The sequence below is a fragment of the Poecilia reticulata genome, chromosome 12 (genome assembly GCF_904066995.2).
Source record: "Poecilia reticulata chromosome 12, P_reticulata-male-v2, whole genome shotgun sequence".
Lineage (NCBI taxonomy): Eukaryota > Metazoa > Chordata > Actinopteri > Cyprinodontiformes > Poeciliidae > Poecilia > Poecilia reticulata.
The window spans coordinates 23,864,442-23,889,114 of record NC_088841.1 but is presented as its reverse complement, the minus strand read 5'-3'; the positions used below and the strand labels follow the sequence as shown (position 1 = coordinate 23,889,114).

The following is a 24,673-nucleotide window of genomic DNA, read 5'->3' as shown; positions in this document are numbered from 1 at the left end:
GTGTTGGACAAGATGTAGGAAGGGAAACCAAATATCTTGAAGTCTTCAAGCTTCCCTTTTGTCATATAACTCAGTTTTTCCATTTCCAGGTTGTTGCTCAATAGTTTGATCCATTCATTTATCTTTGGTCTTTCTGTTTTCCTCCATTTCAGAGCAATCAAATGTTTAGCCTGCAAAAGGCAAAAACTCAAAAGCTTCTTTCTCTTCATAGGTTCTTTAAATCCATCTGTAAAAATGTGCAGTAAGCAAAGTTTACTGTCCATTGGAACATCCTGTTCAATCAAACCAGAGATGAACATGAAAACCTCCTTCCAGAAAGTTTGAAGCTCTATATGTTGCCACATGCAATGGAAAAGAGAACAATTATCTATATTGCATTTAACACAAACATCAGGAATATGTGAGTTGAAATGGTGAAGTTTTACAGGAGTGATATTCGTTCTAAATAACCATTTGTATTGTAATAGTCCTTGTGTAAATAGTTTGATTTGTGCCAATAGACATGAGTTATTTCATTCATCCTCAGGGATTTCAGTTTGCAGATCAGTTTTCCAGGCTTGTAAATATGAGAGACTATTTTCTTTTAAAGCTAAAAGTAAAATATTATAGAATGTGGAAAGTAGATCCGTACTCTGATTATGGTGAACGGCTCTATTCTCTATGGTAGAGTGGAGGTTCAGTCGTAGATTTCAGTGAGGCAGAAACAGCTTCTCATCTGTAAATACTTAAAAAATGTGTTTTTGGCAGACTGTACTTATTTACCAGTTGTTGTTCAAAGGACATCAAAACTCCTTCACTATAAAGGTCCCTATTTTTTAAGCCTTTATTCATCCATATTCTAAACCCTCTGTCTGCTCTTCCTGGTTTGAATCTATTATTTCCCCAAATAGGTGACAGACATGAGATCTTGAACAGCTCATCCAAAACCCAATGGGAGTGGTGCCAATCTGATATTGTGTTTCTGAGAAAAGGGTTTTTGGTGTTTTTTAATAGATGTTTAATTTCAGCTGAGTAAAGACAGGAGGCCAAAGGTCATGTTAATGAGTTGTTCTCTATTTGTACCAAGAGGGTCTGTCAGATGAAGAGCTTTTTAAATGATCCAAATTCACCTCTGGAAAATATAAGAGACCACTGAAAATAATCAGTTTTCTGATTTTACTGTTTTAAAGGCAAATGTTTGAATAAAATGAACATTGTTCTTTTATCCTATGAACTACTAACAACATGTCTCTGAAATTCCAAGCAAAAATTTAATATTTATTTGCAGAAAATGATAAATCTTTAAAATAATGAAAAAGATGCAGAGCTTTCAGAGCTGAAATAATGAAAACAAGTTGATTTAGAAACAACAATACTAATGTTTTAACTCAGGAAGAGGGAAGGACACACTAGGGAACGCCCTCTTTAGGGCGGAGCTTAGCCACAGGCTAACAAAGCAGATCACAAACTGTTCTTGGTGCCATTTTGTCCTGCTAACTCCTAAAGGTGGGATGAGAAATGGACCAGCTGTATTTTGGTGTTAATAAATGGATTCATGAATTCAACTCACTGACCTCAGACGTTGATTATATGAAACAGCATCTTGGAGTTACAATAACACTGTTATTACTATCACGGTTATTACAATAATAATGATATTAATGATAATAGTTTCATTAGTTGTTTCAAGTGTGAAAGTAGGTAAACATCTTTCCTTCAGTATTTTTTAAAACTATCGTTTCTCCAGCGTTGATGTTGAAGGTCAAATATCTAGTTGAAAAATCTGACATTCATGAATAATATTCTGAAAATCTCTTTGAAAAATGAACATGCACTTTTCTCTATGACATGTTAAATAACCTAAAATATTGTTAATTTTCTTTAACCATCAATTTTCTCTACTGTCATGATCAAAAGTAAGTACACCCTCTTTATTTCCTGGTCTGCTGATGCAGTTTTGATGTAACATGAACTGTGGAGCTGGAATCTTCCTGATGCTTCAAAACAGCAACAATCAACATTTCAGATCCAGAAGCTGCTCTGAGATCAGTTTAGTGAAAATGTTTGTGTTGAACTAAAATCTGAAGATATGAAACCCAGGAGGTTGGTTCAAATTCCAATGATGTCAACAGGTAAACTTTCCTCTGACTCCCAGTCAGTCTGACCAGTCAGACCAGTTTGGGCTCATTTCTCCTCAAAATACTTTCAGTTTAAAATCACTTGTTCAGGTGAGGCTCCAGTCTGGTTCTGTTGGGTCTCAGTCTGTTGTTCTGATGTTTTTCTTCAACTCTTTGGATCGTTTGAACAAACTGTAAGTTTGATTTGTTTCCTATTGAACTTTGTGAACAGAAACTATTTGACTTGATTTTGCTCTGTTTGGAGAAAATGTTCACTTCTAAATTCAGCTCAAAGTTTCATCTCCCTGCTGTTTGAAAGTTAATATACAGGATTATTAAATTATTGATCAATTGGAAGAAAAACATGAAGAGATGATGTTTCTTTATTTTCTTCTCTAAACAAACTGATTCATGATTTTATTTCCAGGAATCAAACTCTGATCTTAACCATTAACTTCAAACACAAGTTTCCTGCTGCTTTGTTTCTAAATGAAATGACTTTATTCTTAAAATGTCTTTTCTCTGCTGACCTTTGACCTGCTGTGGAAGCAGAAAAGATGGACTTAGTTTTTTACTCACTGCTTCAGCATTTTGGTTCTGATTCTGGTCAATAAATAATGATTCAATGGAATCTGTGATGCTGTTGTATTGAACTCATTTTAAGAGCTGCTGAGGAACAAATGATCTTTATTCATGTCCTGATAAATGAAACAGTAGAACCGGTTCTGGTTCTGATAACTTTGACCATCACTGACATATTTGGATAACATTTCTTCTGGGTTTAATAATCAGACATCAGGCAAGTTGTAGTTTCACCAGCAGAGGGAGACAAATCCCCACCAGTTAGGAGTTCAGTTGGTTCAAAGTTAAAACAGGTTCTGGTTCCATTAGATCTGAACAGAACCTGGAATAACGGCAGTAGATTGTTTGTGATTGGACTGAGAGTCATGAGACGGATTTATGACTTCAGACGTCAACAGATTCCTCTGACCAGTCAGACCAGTTTGAGCTCATTTCTCCTCAAAACATTTTCAGTTTGTTCTGTTCAGATGTGGCACCATTGCTGTGGTTCTGTTGGGTCTCAGTCTGTTGTTCAGATGTTCTTCTTCAATTCTTTGGATAATTTGAACAAACTGTAAGTTTGATTTGTTTCCTATTGAACTTTGTGAACAGAAACTATTCAACTTGATTTTTGCTCTGTTTGGAGAAAATGTTCACTTCTAAATTCAGCTCAAAGTTTCATTTCCTGCTGTTTGAAAGCTAATATACAGGATTATTAAATTATTGATACATTGGAAGAAAAAACATGAAGAGATGATGTTTCTTTATTTTTTCTCTAAACAAACTGATTCATGATTTTATTTCTGGAATCAAACTCCTTAACCATTAAGGTCAAAAACCTCTTGCTTATTCAAAATAAATGATTTTATTTAAAATGTCTTTATTCAGTCAGATTATTAAATAATAGTAGCAATAATCCACTGTACAGATTAATAATTAACTAAATTACGTTCCGTTGTTCAGGTTGAATCAGTGAATGTAAATGTTGCTCCATGTCTCCATCTAGTGGAGTGCAGCAGCTGATGGCAGCTTCCTCTGCCTCTCTGCTGTCTGACTGCATTCACCTGACACTGATATGAAGCAGCTCTAATGATGTAAAGGATGATCAGAGTTGATGTGCAGATGAATGATGTGTGTTTCCTCTGCAGGTGAAGCTAGAAAGTGTGTGTGAGCTGATGTGAATTCACCAGCATGGATCAGTGTGAGGACAGAGAGGAGGGAGTCCCTCCCTCTAAAACCACTCTGTGTGGGGAAGATGAGAGCCAGAGCAAAGGTCAGAGGTGAGGTCACCATCTCTAACTGTCCACAGCCCTTTTCACACAGCGTTCACTATATCAGGCCAAAACAGACGTGGTGATGAAGCTGCTGCAGCTCCTCTTTGCTGCTTCATCCAGACTGAACAGATTCAGTTTTAATTATCATGTTTCTGTCAGGATCCATCAGAGACTCAGACCAGAACCAGAACCCAGCTGTGTGTCCTTTAAGAGCGACAGGTCAAAGGGTCATTTCATTTACTTTAAATCTCCTGGATCTCCACCATCAGAGAGGTGAGCTGTTTCTAACTGCTGTAACTGATCTGTTTATCTGTCATTGTGGCCATGTGACGATACCAAGTTCTGTTGGGTTCTGTTGTCATGGGAACATTAGACTGAATACCAGGCTATTTTATTTTCCTTACATCAATGCATATGGTAACATGTCTTGTTAAAGACGTCGACACATCTTCCTCCAGGTTTGTGATGTGAGAGATCAGCAAGTTAAAATCAACCAAACTTTAATAAAATCAAAGATTTCTTTGGAAAGCTGACAGAAAAATTCACACAAAATTCATCAGATCTGGTTTCATTCTTAAACCTGCAGTTATATAGAATAAAGCCAGACCTCAAGCTGCACTAAAACCTCGTCTAGAATATTACCACAGCGGCTGCTGGCATAACTAATGATCTGAGTTACTTTCTACAGTTTTGGTTCTCAGTCCTGCTTCATAATAATTAGTTGTTATTTCTGAGATTTTACTGCAGCAGGTTCAGACCAAGTCTTGTACGGTCAACATGACCAGGACAGAAACGTTCATGTGCACAAAATGCTTCACTAGCAGCAGAGCCATGAAGTTATTATAGAAGATCATACTCAATTAATTACTATTTTACTCTTTTACAGTAGAACAGAAATAATAAATGTGCTAAAATTGGTGCAGTGTTAAAATGCATAATCATTAAGTTACATCTCAAAAAGGGATGAGATAACATTCTGTAGGAAAGATTTGATATTTAAAGGCACTGTTATGTACAAACCATATACATTTATACAAAAAATAATATGAGCTCCTTTCCAGGCCTTTTGGTTACAAAAACAAAAGTCTTCAATGTCAAGAACTGGTCATGATTGCAAACAAATTGTTACGAAAATTGAAAAATGACAGTTTCTAGAGTCTTAAATTGAGTTTAATTAATATTTTTCTTACAATCTCAAGGATTCAACAATAATATTATGGAAAATGACGACATATCCAGGCCTCTTGGTTTGTTAAAGACAAAAAATAAAACCAGTAATAGTTCCATTATAAACCCAGTTTAGGACAACATGACATGTGATTCTGCATTTATTATTTAACAGTCAAAGTGGTTCTTACTTTTTAAGATGCAGCAGAGGAAACCATGGAGCCTGGAAAAGCATCAGAAAATGTCAATTCGACTTTAAATGATTTGGAAACAGAATGATTTCAAAGAAACAAAGAACAACTATTAACCTGAAATGACACTAAAGGTGCATCAGGTTGTTGATCAGGTAGAAACATGAGCATCACTGTCTGCAGTTTCTTCTGGATTATCTTGGCCACTTTTCTGGACGCCACCTTTCCATGGATGGTCTTTGTGCCTTTCTGGGTTCACCTCAATGAAGAGCCTAAACAACACAATACAAAATAAGAAACACTTTTGGAAAACTGGCAATTTGAAGGAAGACGGTCAATGTAATATAAAAAAGTTCTTTACCTAATGTGGATTATTCCGTTTTTAAATATATTAATATGACCAGCAGGTGGAGATCTTTTTAAAAGTTAAAGATGCACCCGAACACAGACTGAACAGTGCACAACATTTTTATTAATAATGCTCTTAAAACAGTTCTATTTTAAAAGCATGGCTTCAGACCTACTACTCAGTCCTTGAAAAGAAAAGGAAACATGTGAAAACAGATGACAATTTTAATTATTCCAACAAAAAACAAAAAAAACATGCAAAACAAAACAAGAAAATTAGTAAAGAAAACCAAAAGCACACAAATTAGTAATTTCAATAATATATAACAAAAACAAAAGGTAAAAGAAAACACTTCAAACGATGGAACAAAGGCAAGGTAGGTTTTAACTGCAGGGGTACAGGTGTGGGCTCTGGCCCAACCCGAGCCTTCAGCATGTCATGATTTTGAGTTCTCTGCAAATCACCCATAAGAGCCACAGCATAAACTGGCCCTCCAGCTTTCTTTTGGAACTCTCACGACCTGATGGATAACTGGGTTGAAGAGGTCCTGGATTTTATGGTGACCTCTAGCACTATGGTCATGCAGATAAACCAACTGTCCTTGCTGCAATGGAGCCTCCCGTACACCCAGATCATGATGCCCTTTTCTACGCCCTGCAGCTGCCAGCAAGTGCATTATGAAAAGTCTAGTCTTATGCTCAGCCACCCAGTCCTCCACCTCACCTGGTGCAGGGTCCTGAACACGACCCAACAAGAAATTCACAGGCAGCTGAGGTTCACGGCCAAACATAAGAAAAAAATGGAGACTCACCAGTACTCTGATGGGGGGTAGTGTTGTAGCAAAAAAGTACTTGGGGAAGACTGGAAGCCCAATCCCGCTTCCTAGACACTGGTAAAGTGCACAGTAGGTTAGGAAGAGTTCTATTAAAATGCTCACACTGCCCGTTTCCAGCAGGGTGTTAAGGGGTAGTTCGCGACTTTTTAACTCCATACAGGTTACAGAGCTGCTGAATTAACACACTCTCAAAACTCCGACCCTGGTCTGAGTGAATGCGGATTGAAACCTCGAATCTGAAAAACCAATCAGTCAGCAAAACCTGGGCAACAGTAGCTGCTTTCTGGTCCCAAGCTGGAACAGCAATGGTGTACAGTGATCCCTCGCTATAATGCGGTTCACCTTTCGCGGTCTCGTTGCTTCGCAGATTTTTTTTGTGCAGTTTTTTTCACAGTGCATTGTGTTCTGCATCCTGATTGGCTAAAATATACGTAATCCAGCTTGGCCATTCAGGAGATGGAAACTGAAACTTTGAATGCCTGCTGAAAAAACTGTGGCTGGAGGCAATGATGCAAAATGTTCCTGAAAACAGCTCTCAGTAATGGTCGACACCATGGAACCTGTGTCTACTAAACAAGTCACAGAGACACCGCCCATAACAACATCAATGACTGGACAAGATGCCAACAATTTTGACACAGTGACTGGTTATGAGCCTGCTATTCCCCCACCTGAGTTGTGGCTCAACAGCTCAGTGGGTGCTAGTTTTCCACCTGGTTAACATTAGCTGGCCTGGCCACAGAGTTAACCCTGGCACGGACCCGCTCACCATCACACTCTCTGGCAAAGTGACCCGGCTGTTGGCACCTGTGGCAGATCACCGAACCCAGACGAGGAGGCCACCCCTGTGGTAAAGAAGCCTGCAGAGAAGCAATACACTGGATGAATTAATTAATCTGTTCCTGTTACTGTTTTAGAAGTTTCCTTAACTCACTAAACTCAGAGCGGGCAGCAAAAGGTGGAGTCAGCCGAGAGTTGCCATACCCCCCATACTGCAGCCCATATGTGGATGGGAGAGAATGACTACGCTCCCTAGCGCCACCTGGAAACTCCTGCCTCTCGCACCTTATTGCCTCCCCACGCACCTCCAGCAAGGTGGCAGCGGGATGACCCCAAACATACCATTTCAGTTTCCGGTGGAGTGCACTGTGAAACACATGTTTTACAAACTGATCACTCAGCAGAATATCAGCATTCAGTAACGCATCAGGAGAATTCTGCTTCACTGGTTCCATAAGGGCCATCAAAGCTAAGGAAAACTGCAACAGTGTTTTCTCCTCTTGCTGCTTCCTAGAAAAGAATGCATGCTGAAGAGTTATATATGACTTGGTGCAACCATACAACTCCCTCAAGATAGCCAAGATCTTAGCTGGGTCATTCCTCTCTGCTCTGGTGCGGTACTTTATTTCCTCCCTGACTTTCCCCTCTAGATGATCAAAAAGAAAGAAAGCCTGGTCTGCTGCTGACAAATTGTAGGCCCGAATACATGATTGGGCCTCTTCAATCCACTCACCGATCCCAATGCCAGTCATACCACCGAACATGGGACATCGTCTGTCCCTGGGCACAACCACCAACCACTCAGCAACAACAGCTCCAGCAGGCATGACACCACCAGCCACAGCCGGGGAAGCAGCAGCGCATGGCAAACCCCCAGCAGTCACATTCTGCTGACCCACTCCATCCACCGGCCGCTGTGCCACCTCCTCCACACCTGCAGGGGAAGACTACCAAAAGAAAACTCAGAAAAAAATTAACACCAGAGAAAATAAATCCTGAACCCACAGGTAGGTCTGCCTTTGGATAGCTATTGCTGTCTCGTCTTACTACACCATAAATAAAAACACACCCAAAAAGTTAAGACCATAAGCACTAAAAAAAAAAGTCTGTGTTCACTGGTGCATTCTGCCAACAGCGCCAAATGTGACCAGCAGGTGGAGATCTTTTTAAAACTTAAAGATGCACTTTTAACTTTAAGATGCACATTAAGATACCACGTCACCATATTGGTCAACTATTAACTATAACTTGATTTGTAGCTCCTAAAAATTTTCCTATTGTATTTTACTCATTGTAAAGTGTTTTCAAAATAAAAGCATGGAGTAGTTTTACCGTTGAATACACTCCAAAGTCTTTGCTGCTTCATCTTGATGTTTTAGGTTGAATGTGTAGAAAGTAGCAAACAGCTGCAGGTCTGGTCTCAAATGTTGGCTGGACGCACTAGCGGAACAAGTCAGCGTCGGGCCGGGGGGCGGGGCCAATCACCGGGCACCTGCCGTCTATCACCCGCGCACTTCTGTTGGGGGGGGGGGTATGGATAGGGGTGTGTTTGACCACGTTTCCCATTTAAATTTTACCCAAGAAGCACTTCGGCAAAACCGTGAGTGAAACAGTCACTGGGACTGACTAGTATATATTCCATTGAGGGAAAGTAACTTTTACATTAAATACACCTCTCTGAACAGGTGAGGGCGTGCCATCTTCATTTATAATCTGACATTAAAGCGACTTGAAACCATTCCTCCTTCCCTGGCACATCCAGACACGGGCTGGGGGCAGCCGCCCCTCCAGTCCCCCACATAGTTCCACGCCTGGCTGGATGCCTCAAAGATGACTTGGCTTTCAGCGCTGACCATCCAACCAGCCACTAGCTGCTCATCACTCTATGATGGCACAGACACAAGTTTGGTTTTCATTTTTCCTCAAACATTTTACTTTGATATCAAAGCTGAATTCATTTAAGCTCAACATGACAAAGCTGTTCTACAAAACATTTTCATTTATGTTAAGGAGAGTGGCTTCCAGTCTTCTTTAGTGTGCAAATAATTTTTTGAAGAATCATGTAATTCTAGAAAAATATTCAACACGTTAAGTATTAAGCAAAACATGTAAATAGTGATAATTAGTTTTGCTCTTACATAATATCAGACAAGTCCTGCCACCTGGCTGGCAAACTGAGGCTGGTTTCAACATCTGCTGCTGTTGCAGGTCAGATTAAAAATTAGCTAGTTGGACCTTTTGGGTTGAAAATGGACTCAAAATCAACTCCCAAACCTACTGCCAGTTTTTAGAAGAAAAAGGAAAAAGCTGCATCTTTCAAGAAGATGATCATTTGTAGGACAATGCTCTATGGCCTGCATCAAAGTCCTCCACTATGTGGCAGCCAGAAAAAGCCTTAAAGATGAAGAACAATTAAGTGGCCCCCATTCCTCACCAGATCTAAACCCATTAAGAGATTTACTGTGAAGGAAAACAGTTCATATCCATGAACAGAATCTGGAGGCTCTGGTTGCTGCTGCACAAAAAGTTGATTATTAACAATTAACTGGTTTAGTTGACAATAAACAAGTCAGATGAGAACATTTTCAGTTTTAATTCAGTTTCATCAAAATTCTGCACACTAATAGTTTCCCAATAATCTGCCCACATAGATATTGTCCTAAGAAAACCAAAAATGTCTTTTTTACTTTCTTAGAAATTGAAGTTTAAAAGGTTGTTAACATTTTGGATTGACTGAGAGAAGTTGTTCAATAATAAAATTAATCCTTAAAACTAAAACTTGCATAATAATTGCGCACACAGTGAATATTGTTTTTGAACAGCTTTGTTGTTGCATTGGAAACTAATATATTCCCAATTTCATTTCAAGGGATCATGTTGGGATATTTTAGTCAGTCTCCTCAGTCTGATGACTGAAGTTCTGGAAATAAGAAACTACATTTCTTTAGGAACCAAGAACAAATATCCACTTTCCTTCCAGGAAGTTTCAGATGTTTCCTGGCTCCATGTCAGACTAACAGTGGGACACATTTCCACCACCCACTGGGAAATACCTGGTAAACCAGTCTGGTCCATCAGGACTTGGTTCCTGTGTGCATTGTGAGATCAGTTCAGCAGGAAGCAAAGCTTCATGATGTGGTTGGTGAGATCTGCTGGAACTCAACCAGACTGAGCTGATGTGGACCATCAGAGGTTCTGCTGGTTCTTAGTGGGATCAGCAGGAACATTAAATCTTTACAGCTACTTGGATCATCTGGTTCACTGCTCACATCCAGATATCACTTCATGGACCTTTACCTTCTGATTGTCTCTGTGTGGACAGATATAATGTGAGCTCACTGGCTTCCAGGATCTACAGGATCCATTTTAATTCCTCTAGAACATCCAGGAGAGGATCCCACATGGACACACCCACATATCTCAGAGCTCCTCCACGTCCACATCACCTCAGATCCAGTCATCAGAACCTGATGGATGTCCCACACTGTCCTGAAAACCTGTGTGGACAGAGCCTTCACTTCCACTGTCCCCAAGCTCTGGGACTCTGTCTCCACCAGCATCAGATCTGCTGACAGTGTGGACAGTTTGAAGTCCAAGTTCAGCACCAACTTTTTAAAATGTCTACTGGTGATTCTGGTGTTACTGATCTTCATCCTTGTAGTTCATCTTCCTCTTTCTAACTTCTTTGTATTGTGTTCATGTGATGCTCTGTTTTCTGCTTTAATGTGACACTCTTAGTTATTTTATTAGTAAATATTGCTGGATGAATATTTCCTGCCTTCCTGATTGTTCCTGGTTCCTCCACAGAGTGGACCAGCAGAGCTCAGAGGTTCCCAGTAGTCCATCTGCCCAGCAGCATCAAACACAGCTGGACTCCATATTTATGGTCTGTACATGAACAACAACTACTTTTCCATGGTTCTGTTCACAGTCGTCTCCATGCTGCACTTTGTAGACCAGAGGACTGTCAGTCTGTCCAACATCCATCTGGTGTTTGGCTCCATGATTTCAGTCTGATGTTTCCTTCATCTATTATTCTGTTCCAGCTGCTGGAGGAAAACATTGTCACTTTTGTGAGGAATGAGCTGAAGAAGATCCAGAACGTTCTGAGACCAGATTACCCAGAATGCTTAGAGAGTCAGAGAGAGGATGATGAGGTGTTGAGAGATGATGAAGAGCAGAGGAGGAGCAGAGAGGCAGTGATGAAGATCACACTGAACTTCCTGAGGAGGATGAAGCAGGAGGAGCTGGCTGACCGTCTGCAGAGCAGTAAGAGGATTTCTACAAAGATTTGACCTGATGGATAAATGACACATTTACTGATGTCTGAAGAAATGGAATCACATTTATTTAAATAATCTTCAGAAGGTATTCTCTGTTTCATTCTTGATTTTACTTTTCTGTTAATTTAGAACATCTTGCTGCAGTTTGTAAACCACTGAAATCTGGTCTGAAGAAGAAGTTCCAGTCTGTGTTTGAGGGGATTGCTAAAGCAGGAAGTCCAACCCTTCTGAACCAGATCTACACAGAGCTCTACATCACAGAGGGAGGGACTGGAGAGGTCAATGATGAACATGAGGTCAGACAGATTGAAACAGCATCCAGGAAACCACACAGACCAGAAACAACAATCAGACAAGAAGACATTTTTAAAGTCCCACCTGGAAGAGATCAACCAATCAGAACAGTGATGACAAAGGGGGTGGCTGGCATTGGGAAAACAGTCTTAACACAGAAGTTCACTCTGGACTGGGCTGAAGACAAAGCCCACCAGAACATCCACTTCATATTTCCATTCACCTTCAGAGAGCTGAATGTGCTGAGAGACAAAAAGTTCAGCTTGGTGAAACTTATTCATCACTTCTTTACTGAAACCAAAGAAATCTGCAGCTTTGAACACTTCCGGGTTCTGTTCATCTTTGATGGCCTGGATGAGAGTCGACTTCCACTGGACTTCCACAACAAGGAGATCCTGAGTGATGCTGCAGAGTCCAGCTCAGTAGATGTTCTGCTGACAAACCTCATCAGGGGGAAACTGCTTCCCTCTGCTCTCCTCTGGATAACCACACGACCTGCAGCAGCCAATCAGATCCCTCCTCAGTGTGTTGGCATGGTGACAGAGGTCAGAGGGTTCAATGACCCCCAGAAGGAGGAGTACTTCAGAAAGAGATTCAGAGATGAGCAGCAGGCCAGCAGGATCATCTCCCACATGAAGACATCACAAAGCCTCCACATCATGTGCCACATCCCAGTCTTCTGCTGGATCACTGCTACAGTTCTGGAGGATGTGTTGGAGACCAGAGAGGGAGGAGAGCTGCCCAGTACCCTGACTGAGATGTACATCCACTTCCTGGTGGTTCAGACCAAAGTGAAGAAGGTCAAGTATGATGGAGGAGCTGAAACAGATCCACACTGGAGTCCAGAGAGCAGGAAGATGATCGAGTCTCTGGGAAAACTGGCATTTGATCAGCTGCAGAAAGGAAACCTGATCTTCTATGAATCAGACCTGACACAGTTTGGCATCGATATCACAGCAGCCTCAGTGTACTCAGGAGTGTTCACAGAGATCTTTAGAGAGGAGAGAGGGCTGTACCAGGACAAGGTGTTCTGCTTCATCCATCTGAGTGTTCAGGAGTTTCTGGCTGCTCTTCATGTTCATCTGACCTTCATCAACTCTGGAGTCATCCTGATGGAAGAAACACAAACATCTAAGAAATCTTCTTTGTTTAATAAACCTAAACCAAAGTCTCTGAATCAGAGAGCTGTTGACCAGGCCTTACAGAGTCCAAATGGACACCTGGACTTGTTCCTCCGTTTCCTCCTGGGACTTTCACTGCAGACCAATCAGAGACTCCTACAAGGTCTGCTGACACAGACAGGAAGTAGCTCACAGACCAATCAGGAAACAGTTCAGTACATCAAGGAGAAGATCAGTGAGAATGTGTCTGCAGAGAAAAGCATCAATCTGTTCCACTGTCTGAATGAACTGAATGATCGTTCTCTAGTGGAGGAGATCCAACAGTCTCTGAGTTCAGGAAGTCTCTCCACAGATAAACTGTCTCCTGCTCAGTGGTCAGCTCTGGGTTTCATCTTAGTGTCATCAGGAAAAGATCTGGATGTGTTTGACCTGAAGAAATACTCTGCTTCAGAGGAGGTTCTTCTGAGGCTGCTGCCAGTGGTTAAAGCCTCCAACAAAGCTCTGTAAGGACACACATTGTTACTGCAGGTATTTTTGATAGGTAGAAATCTGCTAATTATGAGGTAAATATTCATGTTTCAGTTTATATATTGGTGCTTTGTCTCTTCAAAGTGTCCCACTGGGGGGGATACGTAAAAAAGAAACAGACTTCCTTCAGCAGCTGAATATAATGTTACATATTCAAGAAGCAAAACTCCTCCACTTTGTTAAAATTGAAATTGGATTAATATAGTTAATTGTGGAATTTTATAATTCTCTTTCCAATCTCCTTGTTACCTGTAGTTCTGTCAGTTAAGGCTGGAGGCCCAACTATAGAATGAACCAGTTCACCACAAATATAGAGGTTGTGTAAAATAAGATGGTTCCTTCACTGTCCAATAAAAACATTGTTGATTTGAAAGAACATAAATTTTGATGAATTGTTTAATAACAGATTTTCCTCCCTGTCTCCTCAGACTGAGTGTCTGTAACCTCTCAGAGAGAAGCTGTGAAGCTCTGTCCTCAGTTCTCAGCTCCCAGTCCTCCAGTCTCAGAGAACTGGACCTGAGTAACAACAACCTGCAGGATTCAGGAGTGAAGCTTCTCTCTGCTGGACTGAAGAGTCCAAACTGCAACCTGGAAACTCTCAGGTAAAATGTGACTAATCCTGGTGATTTCTATCCACTAGCTGCTAGCAGAGATTGATAAAAGTATTTGACCCCCATCCAAATGATCGGAATCAGGTGTTCCAGTAACTTCCATGGCCACAGGTTTATGAAAGTAGCATCCAGGCATGGAGACTGTTTTTACAAACATTTGTGAAATAATGTTTTGCTCTCAGGAACTCAGTGGATTCCAGCGTGGAACTGTGATAGGATGAGCAACAAGTGGCATCCTGTCACTAACAAGTTTCTACACATAAACGTTGCTGGTTTTCATTCCCTCCATGCTGACAGAACCAAGAACAGAGGTGTTTAGAAAGGCAGTGGTCAGACTTCATTGATAGTGTAACTCTGGATACTTGACAGATTGCTGCATCCTCGGTGCACAAATGAGCATTATTGCAGATCCTTCCTCCCAGCAGTTGTTAGACTTTCTAACCAGAACTGCTCCCAATAGGGCTGCACCGATTGCAGTTTTCTGGCCGATCACGGATTGCCGATCTTTTAAAAAGCCTAACTTACTGAATCCGATTTTAGCCAATACCATGTTTTTGTCTGAAATGTTGCTCAATATATCAAGAAAGTTACTGAATTGGCAACAATGGGGCGACTATTGTTAACTGTAAATGTGCAGACATGAGCTGGTCGGCCGGTTTGTTGGTCAAACTTTTCTCACGGGAGAAAAGAAAAGCACAGTGGTTGATTTTTAGACTTTTGCCGAGGTTGATAACATCGGTGGATAAGATCAGCTTCACATGTAAAAATTGGCCGATTACTGATCTCCTAAAATTAAGGAAATCGGCACCAATAAATCAGTGCACCCCTAGCTCCCAACAAACTCATTAATTATATACATTCTGGCTGTTACCTGGTGTCTTTTTACATTTCTTTTAAATAGTCTATTGCTGTTTCAACATACAAATATACACATCTTATAGATGATTATAAATTGCCCTACTCAGCTGCACATTTCTTTGAAACTGATGATGCTGTTTTTATTAAATGTACAGCATTATTATTCCTCTGTTGTAAATGTGTCATTACTCTACAGTCTCCTATTATTTATTTTTACCTTTTCTTGAATATCTGATTCTTCCATTTAAACTTGTTGCTGGTAAACCTGAACTCCCTGCTGTGGATCAATGAAGGATGTTTCTATTCTGATCCGTTCTACATGTGACAAATGTTGTTTTTATTACACACAGAACTACATGAGGGTGTTATTACTATTCTTATTGACAGTTAATTTATTGACTTTTTTCCTCTCCTATAAATGAGTTAGGTTCAGACCTTGGGCTCTACCTCAATGTTCTCATCATGTGATGAATTGTGTGTCTGCAGCTTATCAGGCTGTTTGGTCTCAGAGGAAGGCTGTGCTTCTCTGACCTCAGCTCTGACCTTTAACCCCTCCCATCTGAAAGAGTTGGACCTGAGCTACAATCATCCAGGAGACTCGGGAGTGAAGCTGCTGTCGGCTGGACTGAAGGATCCAGACTGGAGACTGGAAGCTCTCAGGTATGGAGGAACCTGCTGCAGGAGCAGAGAAGGTCTGATAGAGGAAGAGGAGAAACGTCTTTAGTCAGTCTGATGGGAAACATTTAGTTTGAAGATAAATATTTAGTTTGATAATTAAATATTTAGACGCCTCATCTGGAGGCAGAGATCATTACCCAGTTTTCTGGAATATTCTCCTGACTAAGAACGGCTCACAAGGAAAATTAAAGAGTGGGATGGATTTAATAGAGTTTAATAGGGACTCTGACTAAATTAATACAAATGAAGTTCAATTAGATTTCCATGATGATCTACTAATGACAGAAAATACTTTAAAACAATATTTGATGGATCTCCAGACCAATCAGCCCCAAGGAGCAAAGATGAGAAGAAAAGTAACTCCATGTTGGTCAGATGGATGTTTAAAAGTTCTGAGAGAGAAATAAAGATTTTTAGCAAAACTCAAAACTTCCGGGATTTAATAAAAATATAAAATAAATGTAGTTTGTTCTCCACCAGGGGGCGACATCTGGAAAATGATCAAATGACAGAGGATTCAGGAAGCTGCTTCTTCTTTTTGGTCTCATTGTAAATGTGTGCAGCGCCACCTGGTGGTGCTGGTTGGTAGAGGAAGTGCTGAAAGGTTGGAGGTGTTTGTCAGAGGTGTGTGATGATGGAAGCCTCTCCCTGGTTCGTGAGTCTGAGCTCAGAGATCAAATCTTTGGTTCTTGTTAAACTCTTTGTTGAATGTGATGCAGCTTCTCCTTTTAATGTTTGTATTTCTGGATATTACAGTGAGGCCACAGCAGGTTTTCAGCAGCAGGGCTGTTTAGTGTTTCATTCCTTCATCTGTGTGTGGGAGTGTGGATGGAGCAGGTATCCAGGTGTTGATCAGAGTTTAGATTGATTGGATTTTAATGCTGATTATTAAATCAGGTTGAGCATCCAGAAATGTTTCCTTAGTTTCCTGATGTCCTTTTAGGCTTCAGTGAGTTTCTTCAGGTTGTTACTGAGGGATTTCCTTTCTCCTCTCTGTTGGAGTTTTTCCTGTGTTTGGAGAAATGAGTTGTGCTGCAGTAGCACCAACTGTCTGTAATATATATTACATCTAGGAATATTAGAACGATTCAGTAAATTATCAACGTTAAATCAAATTAGAATAATTCTTAGATTAGGTTCGACTGCTGGAGAAAGTGGCAATTTGTAAAAACACACAGACAACCAAATGGTGCAAAACTAGTGAAATGTATTAATATTTACAATATATACATACAGGTTTTTCAAAACACTTCATGAAGTCCAGAATGTTTTCCTTTGTCCAATCAGTTCAACCAGTTTCTTGCTGGTGATGAATGAAATAATAAAAAACAAAAAAATAATCCAGTTCGCTTCAGAATGGTCCAGTCCAGAGTGAAGATTGTTGGGCTGAATGTCTCCTACCCTACCAATTTGGAAGAAGTTGATAGGATGTGATGTTTCTGTGATCCGCTGTTTGGGTTAGCTCGCCAATCTGGACGCTATGGTAACAGACGATCTAGGACTGAACTTTGATCTTGAAGCAGAATCCTGGAATGGGAATCTGGAACAGAGCCTGGCCTGTATAAAACAGGCCTGAATGATCAGTCCCACATGTACATGTCTTTCCAATGACTGCAGTAAAATGCGTTTACATTAAATTAGTTAAACTCATGCAAATACCCATTTATTCCTCTTTACACAATGATAGTGTTTTATAATTCAAAGAATTTCAGTTTAAATGTTTCATCCAAGTGATGAAACACACTCAGATCAGTGTTCATACTGACCGAGCTCAAACAATAGGTGGAAGGCTAGTGCTAGCATGCTAGCTCCCGAACAAACAAAACACTCACCAGTAATGATGGGTCCGGCAACACCAATGCGTTGGCGCATGCATCAAGCCCACAGACCAAAACCCGTGTCGGTACTGGTTTCATCAAGTCATGTGACCGATACAGGAACTGTTTCAAAATGACATTAACGCGCCAAACTGTTTTTATAAGGAAGCGAATCTGTCAATCTGTCAAATGCATTTGCCAAACGAATTCTTGATCTTTTACGGTACAGCATCAACTATGGAGCAGCTTCAAAGGAAAGGTTTCCGCAGTGTGGAACTATTTTGATCTTATATTGGAAAATACATTTGTTTTCATTTTTGTTCTTTCATCCGGTTCTTCTCAGTTTCTACTTAATCTATCTGAACCCAAATTCAGCTGAAATTGACTCTTAGTTTACTTTCATATTATGTTCTGCAGGTTAAGTGTCGCATATGTTTAACTAAACTGTCTTATTTAAATAAATCCACCTTTTCAATGTTGCCATTATGTTGAGGCATGAGAATGAAGTCCCAGATACACCTAGATAAACTCAGATATGCAGCCATTCTACAAATTACTCAGTGGCTTTTTATAAATTATTTCATATACAGTGAACCTCGCTATAACGCGGTTCACCTTTCACGGTGTCGCTGCTTTGCAGTTTTTTTGTGCAGTTTCTTTCCCCCACAGACGTTCTGCGTCCTGATTGATCATATGATTGGTAAAAACAGTCTCTGCGCTTCTTCTCTACCTGAGTGCCAATAAAGTTACGGTATTTAATACAGATTGGCCATTCAGGAGATGGAAACTGAAACTTTGAACGCCTGCTGGAAAAAAACTGTGGCCAGAGGCAGCAAAACCCGACCGGAGGCTCGTTTGACGAGATCAGTCGCTCTGCCGTAGATACAGCTGTGAATCTCGCAAAGCAGCTTGGAGGAAACGCTTTAATGACTCCGGATCACATTAAGGCCCGATTGATGCAGACGCACATCCGCTGATCTGAAAACAGGTTTTGTTCTTTGGTTTCAATGTATTTACTTATGCTGTGTAATAACTGTAAAAAATAACTACTTCACAGATTTCACGGGTTATTTTCAGAACGCAACCCCTAAGGAAAACAAGGGTTCGTTGTAAATGTAGTGTTAACTTATTTTATTTTCTACAGCAGGAGTTTTGTCAAAAAAGCGTAACAGGCTAAATTTCAAAATGTTGTAAAAACTTTAAAAAAAAAAAAAAGTCCACAAGCATTCTCATTTCAAACATATTCACTTACATTTTTACTTTATGGTTCACATTTATTGACTGTATCTAAGGATATCAAATGTTAAATTTAACTGAAGATATGACATAATACATTATTCAATAAAATACAAAGACTTAAATCTTATTGTATGGACCACAGACATGAACATGTAGACGCCTGATGGAAAGGGTCGGCCCGTAGCTGCGATACGTAACAGCGTCCGCCATATTGAATGTGGAATATGTGCCAGTAAGCTAATACAAGTAAAAGGACCGAACTTCAGAAAGTGCCGTTCTTCAAAGTATTTTAAGTTAGTCCCTGTCATTGACACATTTTCTCACACACAAATATATATTTGGCAATCAAAGAAATGACTAAAGACAGAGTTTCTGACTTTTGATGTGATTTAATTGTTTTGGGGCATTTCTGAATAAAGAGCACAATGTTTTTGTTTGATATAAATTATTCTGATAATTTTTATATTGACATTGATGAACAGACACTTGTACAGTGTTTTGTTAAAGGACATATTTACATAATTCCATAATTTAATGTACATTTAACGTTTCAAGACAAGAAACAAATGATTGTATTTTAATTGTATTTATTTTTTATACATTGAGAAATTACTTTTGATTTATAAATCATTGTCATTTCATTGTCAAACATTAAAATACATATTTCTCTTTTCCAGAGAATAAATATTACAGTATGTCATAGGCCTGTCACGATAACAAATTTGCTGAGCGATTGTCTAAAAAATTATTGCGATAAATGATAACATTTTTTCAAGACCTTTTGACACTGATTTAATGGAAATGACTAATAATGCATGCAATTTCCTGCCATAGATACTTTATTTTCAAAGAACACATAACACTGGAACTGATAAACCAAATAAACAAAACCAAAAATAAAAACATACTTTAATAAAAACTAGACAACATAAAGCCAAAGTGGAAATAAATACTGCATTCAACCAAAAGAGTGCAGATTATGAAGTCTGTATACTATATTGCCTTCAGTAATCACTAGATTTAAATGGAGAAGACGGGCACATACGACTACCTAATCCAGTAGTTCACACTACACCATTTTTTTGCCTCCATTTTCCCCTTACGACAATCTTAGATTGTTGGCCGATCTAAGATTGTCGCTGGTGATTTCGTAACCGATCATCCTGCAGTGTGTGGTGGGTTACGGTAGATCGTCGTGGCCGCTCCGATCCAAATCAGGGGTTTTCCTAGACTGGGAGCTTTAAAGCTGAATGTGACAGGTAGCCAATCAGAAAGCGCGGATTCTCCTCCGCGCTTTCTGAGGGGAAATTACGGAGGGGAATCCCAAACAGCTGACACGGCGCAACCCGAAGTCCAGCGGACATCGGAGATGATATGTGGAAACATTAATGTTTATTCAACATTTCGTGCAGAGAATATAGAAATGACAAGGGGAGGAGTTGGAGCCAAATTGCTACCGATAAACCCGGTAACTTTTCAGCTGTTCTTGTTAACGTGACATAAATAGGTTATGATTTTCATTCAGTCAGGACTTTACGCTGACTCTCAGCCACACGCGTCACAGGTAGATTCTAGTAAAGCATTGATTAATGCCCGATTTTAAAATTGTAGCCCTTATTTTGCGCCCACGTGGCTGGACACCGATCGAACCGTTATGCCTAGGATTTCTGTCGGCTAAAGTGTGGTCTCAGGTTTTGAAAATGGGCCGACAACTCATGCAGTGTGCGCTGGACATTACACAAAAGAAATGAGGAAGGGAGGGTCAGTGGAGAGCACCGGAGCTGAGCCTTTTTCATTCAGTGTCATCAACAGAAAGAAAAAATGGCAAGAAGAGATGATAAAGCCGATAATTAAAATGAGGTCGATAGGTTTAATTTATCGTGCGATTAATTGATTTATCATGACAGGCCTATGCATGTCAACTCTGCTATTGACAGCAAAGAGTTAAACTAATTCTAACAGAATAAATTATTTTTATTTCATTACATAAGCTGCATTAATACACCAACACTTCAGATTGAGATATTTAAAATACACAAAGTGAAAGAATAAAACATTTATTTATTATACTGGGAACACTGGCCACAGGCTTCAGTCTGCTGGTCACACTGGGAGAACTCAATGGCTTCTGAGACGTCCTGGTTCACAGGCTAAAGCCAAGAATAAAAGAGAAATTATCCAAAAGTGTAATAGAAAATACATACGATATATGTTTCCTATGTTTCCTTCACACTCAGAAAAAGACATTTTCAGCATGTTGGGCTCTGACTCGTAGCATCTTTATAGCTAAATACCGACATGGTGAAGCTGAGCTGGAAACAGACTGAAGACCAGTCCTGACTGATCTTTTCTCACTAAATCCTCTGGTTTTTAATTAACTTCTCTAACAGCGGTTTTTCATCAGCTCTCATTAGAAATAGTATGAAAACGTTAGCTGCTACGCTAACAATCAGCGGTTATTTAGGGCCAATTTAGCTACATAGGAAATATTTTTGGTTGTTTAGAAGCGAATTTCTGGCTGCAAAGTCAAATAATTCTGATCTTTCATCCTTACCTGTGAAAGGTAAGGCCAATGAATCCAGTTTGTTTCGTAAAACGGTTAAAATAAATCCACACAGCACAGGACTTAAGGAGCTCCGATCGCCCTGCTGCCACATAGAAGATGGCGGACGCTTTTACGTACGACTCAGCGCTCCATGAGGGATCTACGTATTGATGTCTAGACTAGGTCATCAAATCACTACGTTGCCTGTAGGAATTTTTAATGTCCAGCAGGTGTCAGTATTCAGTGACACAGTATCAACACAGTTTTGCTGTGTCGAAACGATACATGACGCCTCATCTACCCATCACTACTCCCAAGTTCCCACTTGACAAACCGCTTGAACGTTTGGATCGACAATCGTACGTCTGCAGGTTTAAAGGCATACTAGTGAATAATGGCACAATAGACATTTGATAAAGGCTTTAAAAACAAACCAGAAGCCTTCCTGGACACCAGCGTCTGACAGCGTCTCCTACCTAGGCTGCTGTTCAGCCATATAAGCAGCAGCTGTCAATTTAGGACGCTGACGTGCAGCTGGTCATGTGACTTTAAAACCCTGCGAGAACAGAGTGTTGTTCTCGCTTGGTTTATTTTGTGCTGAATAAATTAAGGAAAAGAGCATTTTATTTTTGAATAAATCTTTAAATAAAAATAAATAAAACTGAAAACATTTATCTGGGTTACATGTCCTTCCTACATCCACTGCAGTTTGCAGTCCAGATGTTGGACTGTTCCTGTCTCAGTGGAGGACAATGTGTGTCTGAGAGACATGTAATGTCCATGTTTGCTGCTGAAAGAGACTGATGGTCTGACCCCCCTCCTCCTTTCAGGGTGGAGCCTGCTGGAGGCCGATTCTTGACACCAGGTCTGAGGAAGTGTAAGTGTGTTTTTCATCTGATTCATGACAACAAAGCAGCTCACATTCAACCATCTTCAAACTGTCACTTCACTCATTCAGGATCATCATCAAAGATCAATAAATGATCAATAACTGCAGCTGGATTGTGTTTGTTCTCTCCATCAGATTCCTGTCAACTCACCATCGACCCAAACACAGTGTACAGAAACTTCAAACTGTCTGAAGACAACAGGAAGGTGACATGTGGGGAGGAGCTTCAGTCATATCCTGATCATCCAGACAGATTTGATAACTTGCTTCAGCTGCTGTGTAGAACTGGTCTGACTGGTCGCTGTTACTGGGAGGTTGAATGGAGAGGAATAGTTTATATATCAGTGAGTTACAGAAGAATCAGGAGGAAAGGAAACAGTGAAGACTGTATGTTTGGATTCAATGATCATTCCTGGAGTCTGAGATGCTCTGATATTAAAGGTTACTCTGTCAGGCACAATAACATAGAAACTCCTCTCCCTCCTCCTCTGTCTCTCACAGAGTATCAGTGTATGTGGACTGTCCTGCTGGCATTCTGTCCTTCTACAGAGTCTCCTCTGACTCACTGATCCACCTCCACACCTTCAACACCACATTCACTGAACCTCTGATTCCTGGATTTAGGTTCTTGTCTTATGATTCCTCAGTGTTTCTTTGCTGATTTGAGTCTAAAGATTTTCCTCCTGTCAGAGAAACTCTCTCACTGTTGAACAGATAGTTCATCTCTACAATCTATTTCTTGGTGAAACTTTTCTGATTGAGTCCTTGGAAACATTTTCTTCTTCCAGTCCTTTAAAGATGGAAGCTGGATCATTCCAGGATTATTCCAGGATTATTCCAGGATCCTCATGTTTTCCTGTTTGTTTCCAGTCAAAGCTTCACACTGAATATCAAGATGTTGTTTCTCTTATTTTTTCCTCTCATTCATCAGATTTCATTAAAATGTTGATCAGTTTTTCTCAATCACTGAACATTTTCTGTTTCTGTGGCTCCTATTTTTCTAAACTCGTCAGATTTGAATATTAAATCTTCCTTTTGTTTATTTGCTGCAGTTTTTCTTCATGTGTTTTAGAGAAATAAAACATTTTTCTTCTTCTGCATTTGGTTCATTTGCTGCTCATTCTGTTCTTTTCCTGTTCAAATTTAAATATTTGCTTTAAAAATATTTTTTCATCAACTCTGCCTTTCAGAAAGTCCTAGTTAAAGTAAAACATTCCCATCCCATGAAGGTCAGAGGTCAATGCTTTGAAGCATAAAGTGATAAAATCTTAATATTTTCTGTTTCATTCAGAACTTCTACCTGAAACTCAGAACCTGCAGAACATTTTTCTCTCTGGAGAAAAAAATCCAGGAACTGGAAGATCAGAGCAGAATGTGTGGTGTTAATGGTATGTATGGTTAAAAACTACAAATGGCACCTGTGATGACATCACGGGGCGCGTCAGGCTTAAGTAGACAGGTGACGCTGATTGCTGGGGAATGTCCATGCTGAGTCGGTGTGATGTGAAATAAACTAATCACGATGATACAGTGGGACTGAACGCACTCTTTTGTTAACACGACATGGTGTCAGGAGTGGCGCTGTAAATCGTCGTGAGGCTGTAACTTTATTCGGCTACCGGAGACATGGCTGAGGACGACGTACAGAGAGTTGGTTCTGCGGGTCCATCTGCAACGTTCAGTATCCAGCCGCCAGAGTCTTTCGACTTCACAAAGCCGCAGGAGTGGTCCAAGTGGATACGGCGATTCGAACGGTTTCGTCTGGCAAGTAACCTGAACTCTAGTTCTGAGGAGAATCAAGTTAACACGCTCATTTATTGCATGAGAGACGAAGCTGACGATGTTCTGCGGGATTAGCGTTATCTGACGCTGACAGGAACACGTATCAAGGAGTTCGTGAGGGTTTTCAAGCTTTCTTCGTTGTCAAGATAAATGTTATTTATGAGCGAGCCCGGTTTAACATGCGCAAACAAGAAGAGCATGAAACCGTGGATGCCTTTGTTACTTCACGGTATGCGCTAGCAGAACATTGTGCGTATGGAGCGCTACATGATGAACTGATTCGCGATAGACTGGTGGTGGGACTTCAAGATAAAAGGTTATCGGAACGTATGCAACTCGATCCAGATTTGACATTAGAAAAGGCCATTACTTCAGCAAGACAAAGTGAAGAGGTGAAACGGCAGCAGTCCTGCCTGCGGACTGATGCTAGATCAGAAACGGAAATGGCAAATCTGTCGACAGAGTGTATGAAAGGGTGTTAAGCCTCGTAAGACTAAATATCGACCCAAGATGCACACTGCCATAAGTGCAAAAAGAGAGGTTCCGCAGTGTTATAAGTGCGGTGGTTCTCCATCCCATCCCAAACGTGACAGTCCAGCTAATGGGAAAAAGGTAATCTATATGGAAAAAAGGGACACTATAAGAGGGTGTGTAGAACGCTCAAGACTGTACATGCTGTGGAAAGAGACGATTTTTTGTTTTTAGGCAGCATTACAAACGGAGATGAACCTTGGAGGGTGGATGTTGAAGTAAATAACCAAATTATTTCATTTAA

General features: G+C 40.3%; 1 protein-coding gene across 1 annotated transcript; it reads left to right on the top strand.

The window, feature by feature from the left end:
- The first annotated feature begins 1,956 nt into the window (after positions 1 to 1,956).
- LOC145554069 (protein NLRC3-like) lies at positions 1,957 to 23,216 on the top strand. Its single transcript, XM_081613348.1, has 11 exons — positions 1,957 to 2,290; positions 3,132 to 3,231; positions 3,806 to 3,937; positions 4,091 to 4,204; positions 11,061 to 11,139; positions 11,300 to 11,522; positions 11,666 to 13,454; positions 13,908 to 14,081; positions 15,435 to 15,608; positions 22,058 to 22,104; positions 22,252 to 23,216. Exons 3-11 carry the CDS (start codon positions 3,849 to 3,851, stop codon positions 22,683 to 22,685), a joined length of 3,123 nt encoding a protein of 1,040 aa, XP_081469474.1. The 5' UTR covers positions 1,957 to 2,290; positions 3,132 to 3,231; positions 3,806 to 3,848; the 3' UTR covers positions 22,686 to 23,216.
- Positions 23,217 to 24,673: the final 1,457 nt, after the last annotated feature.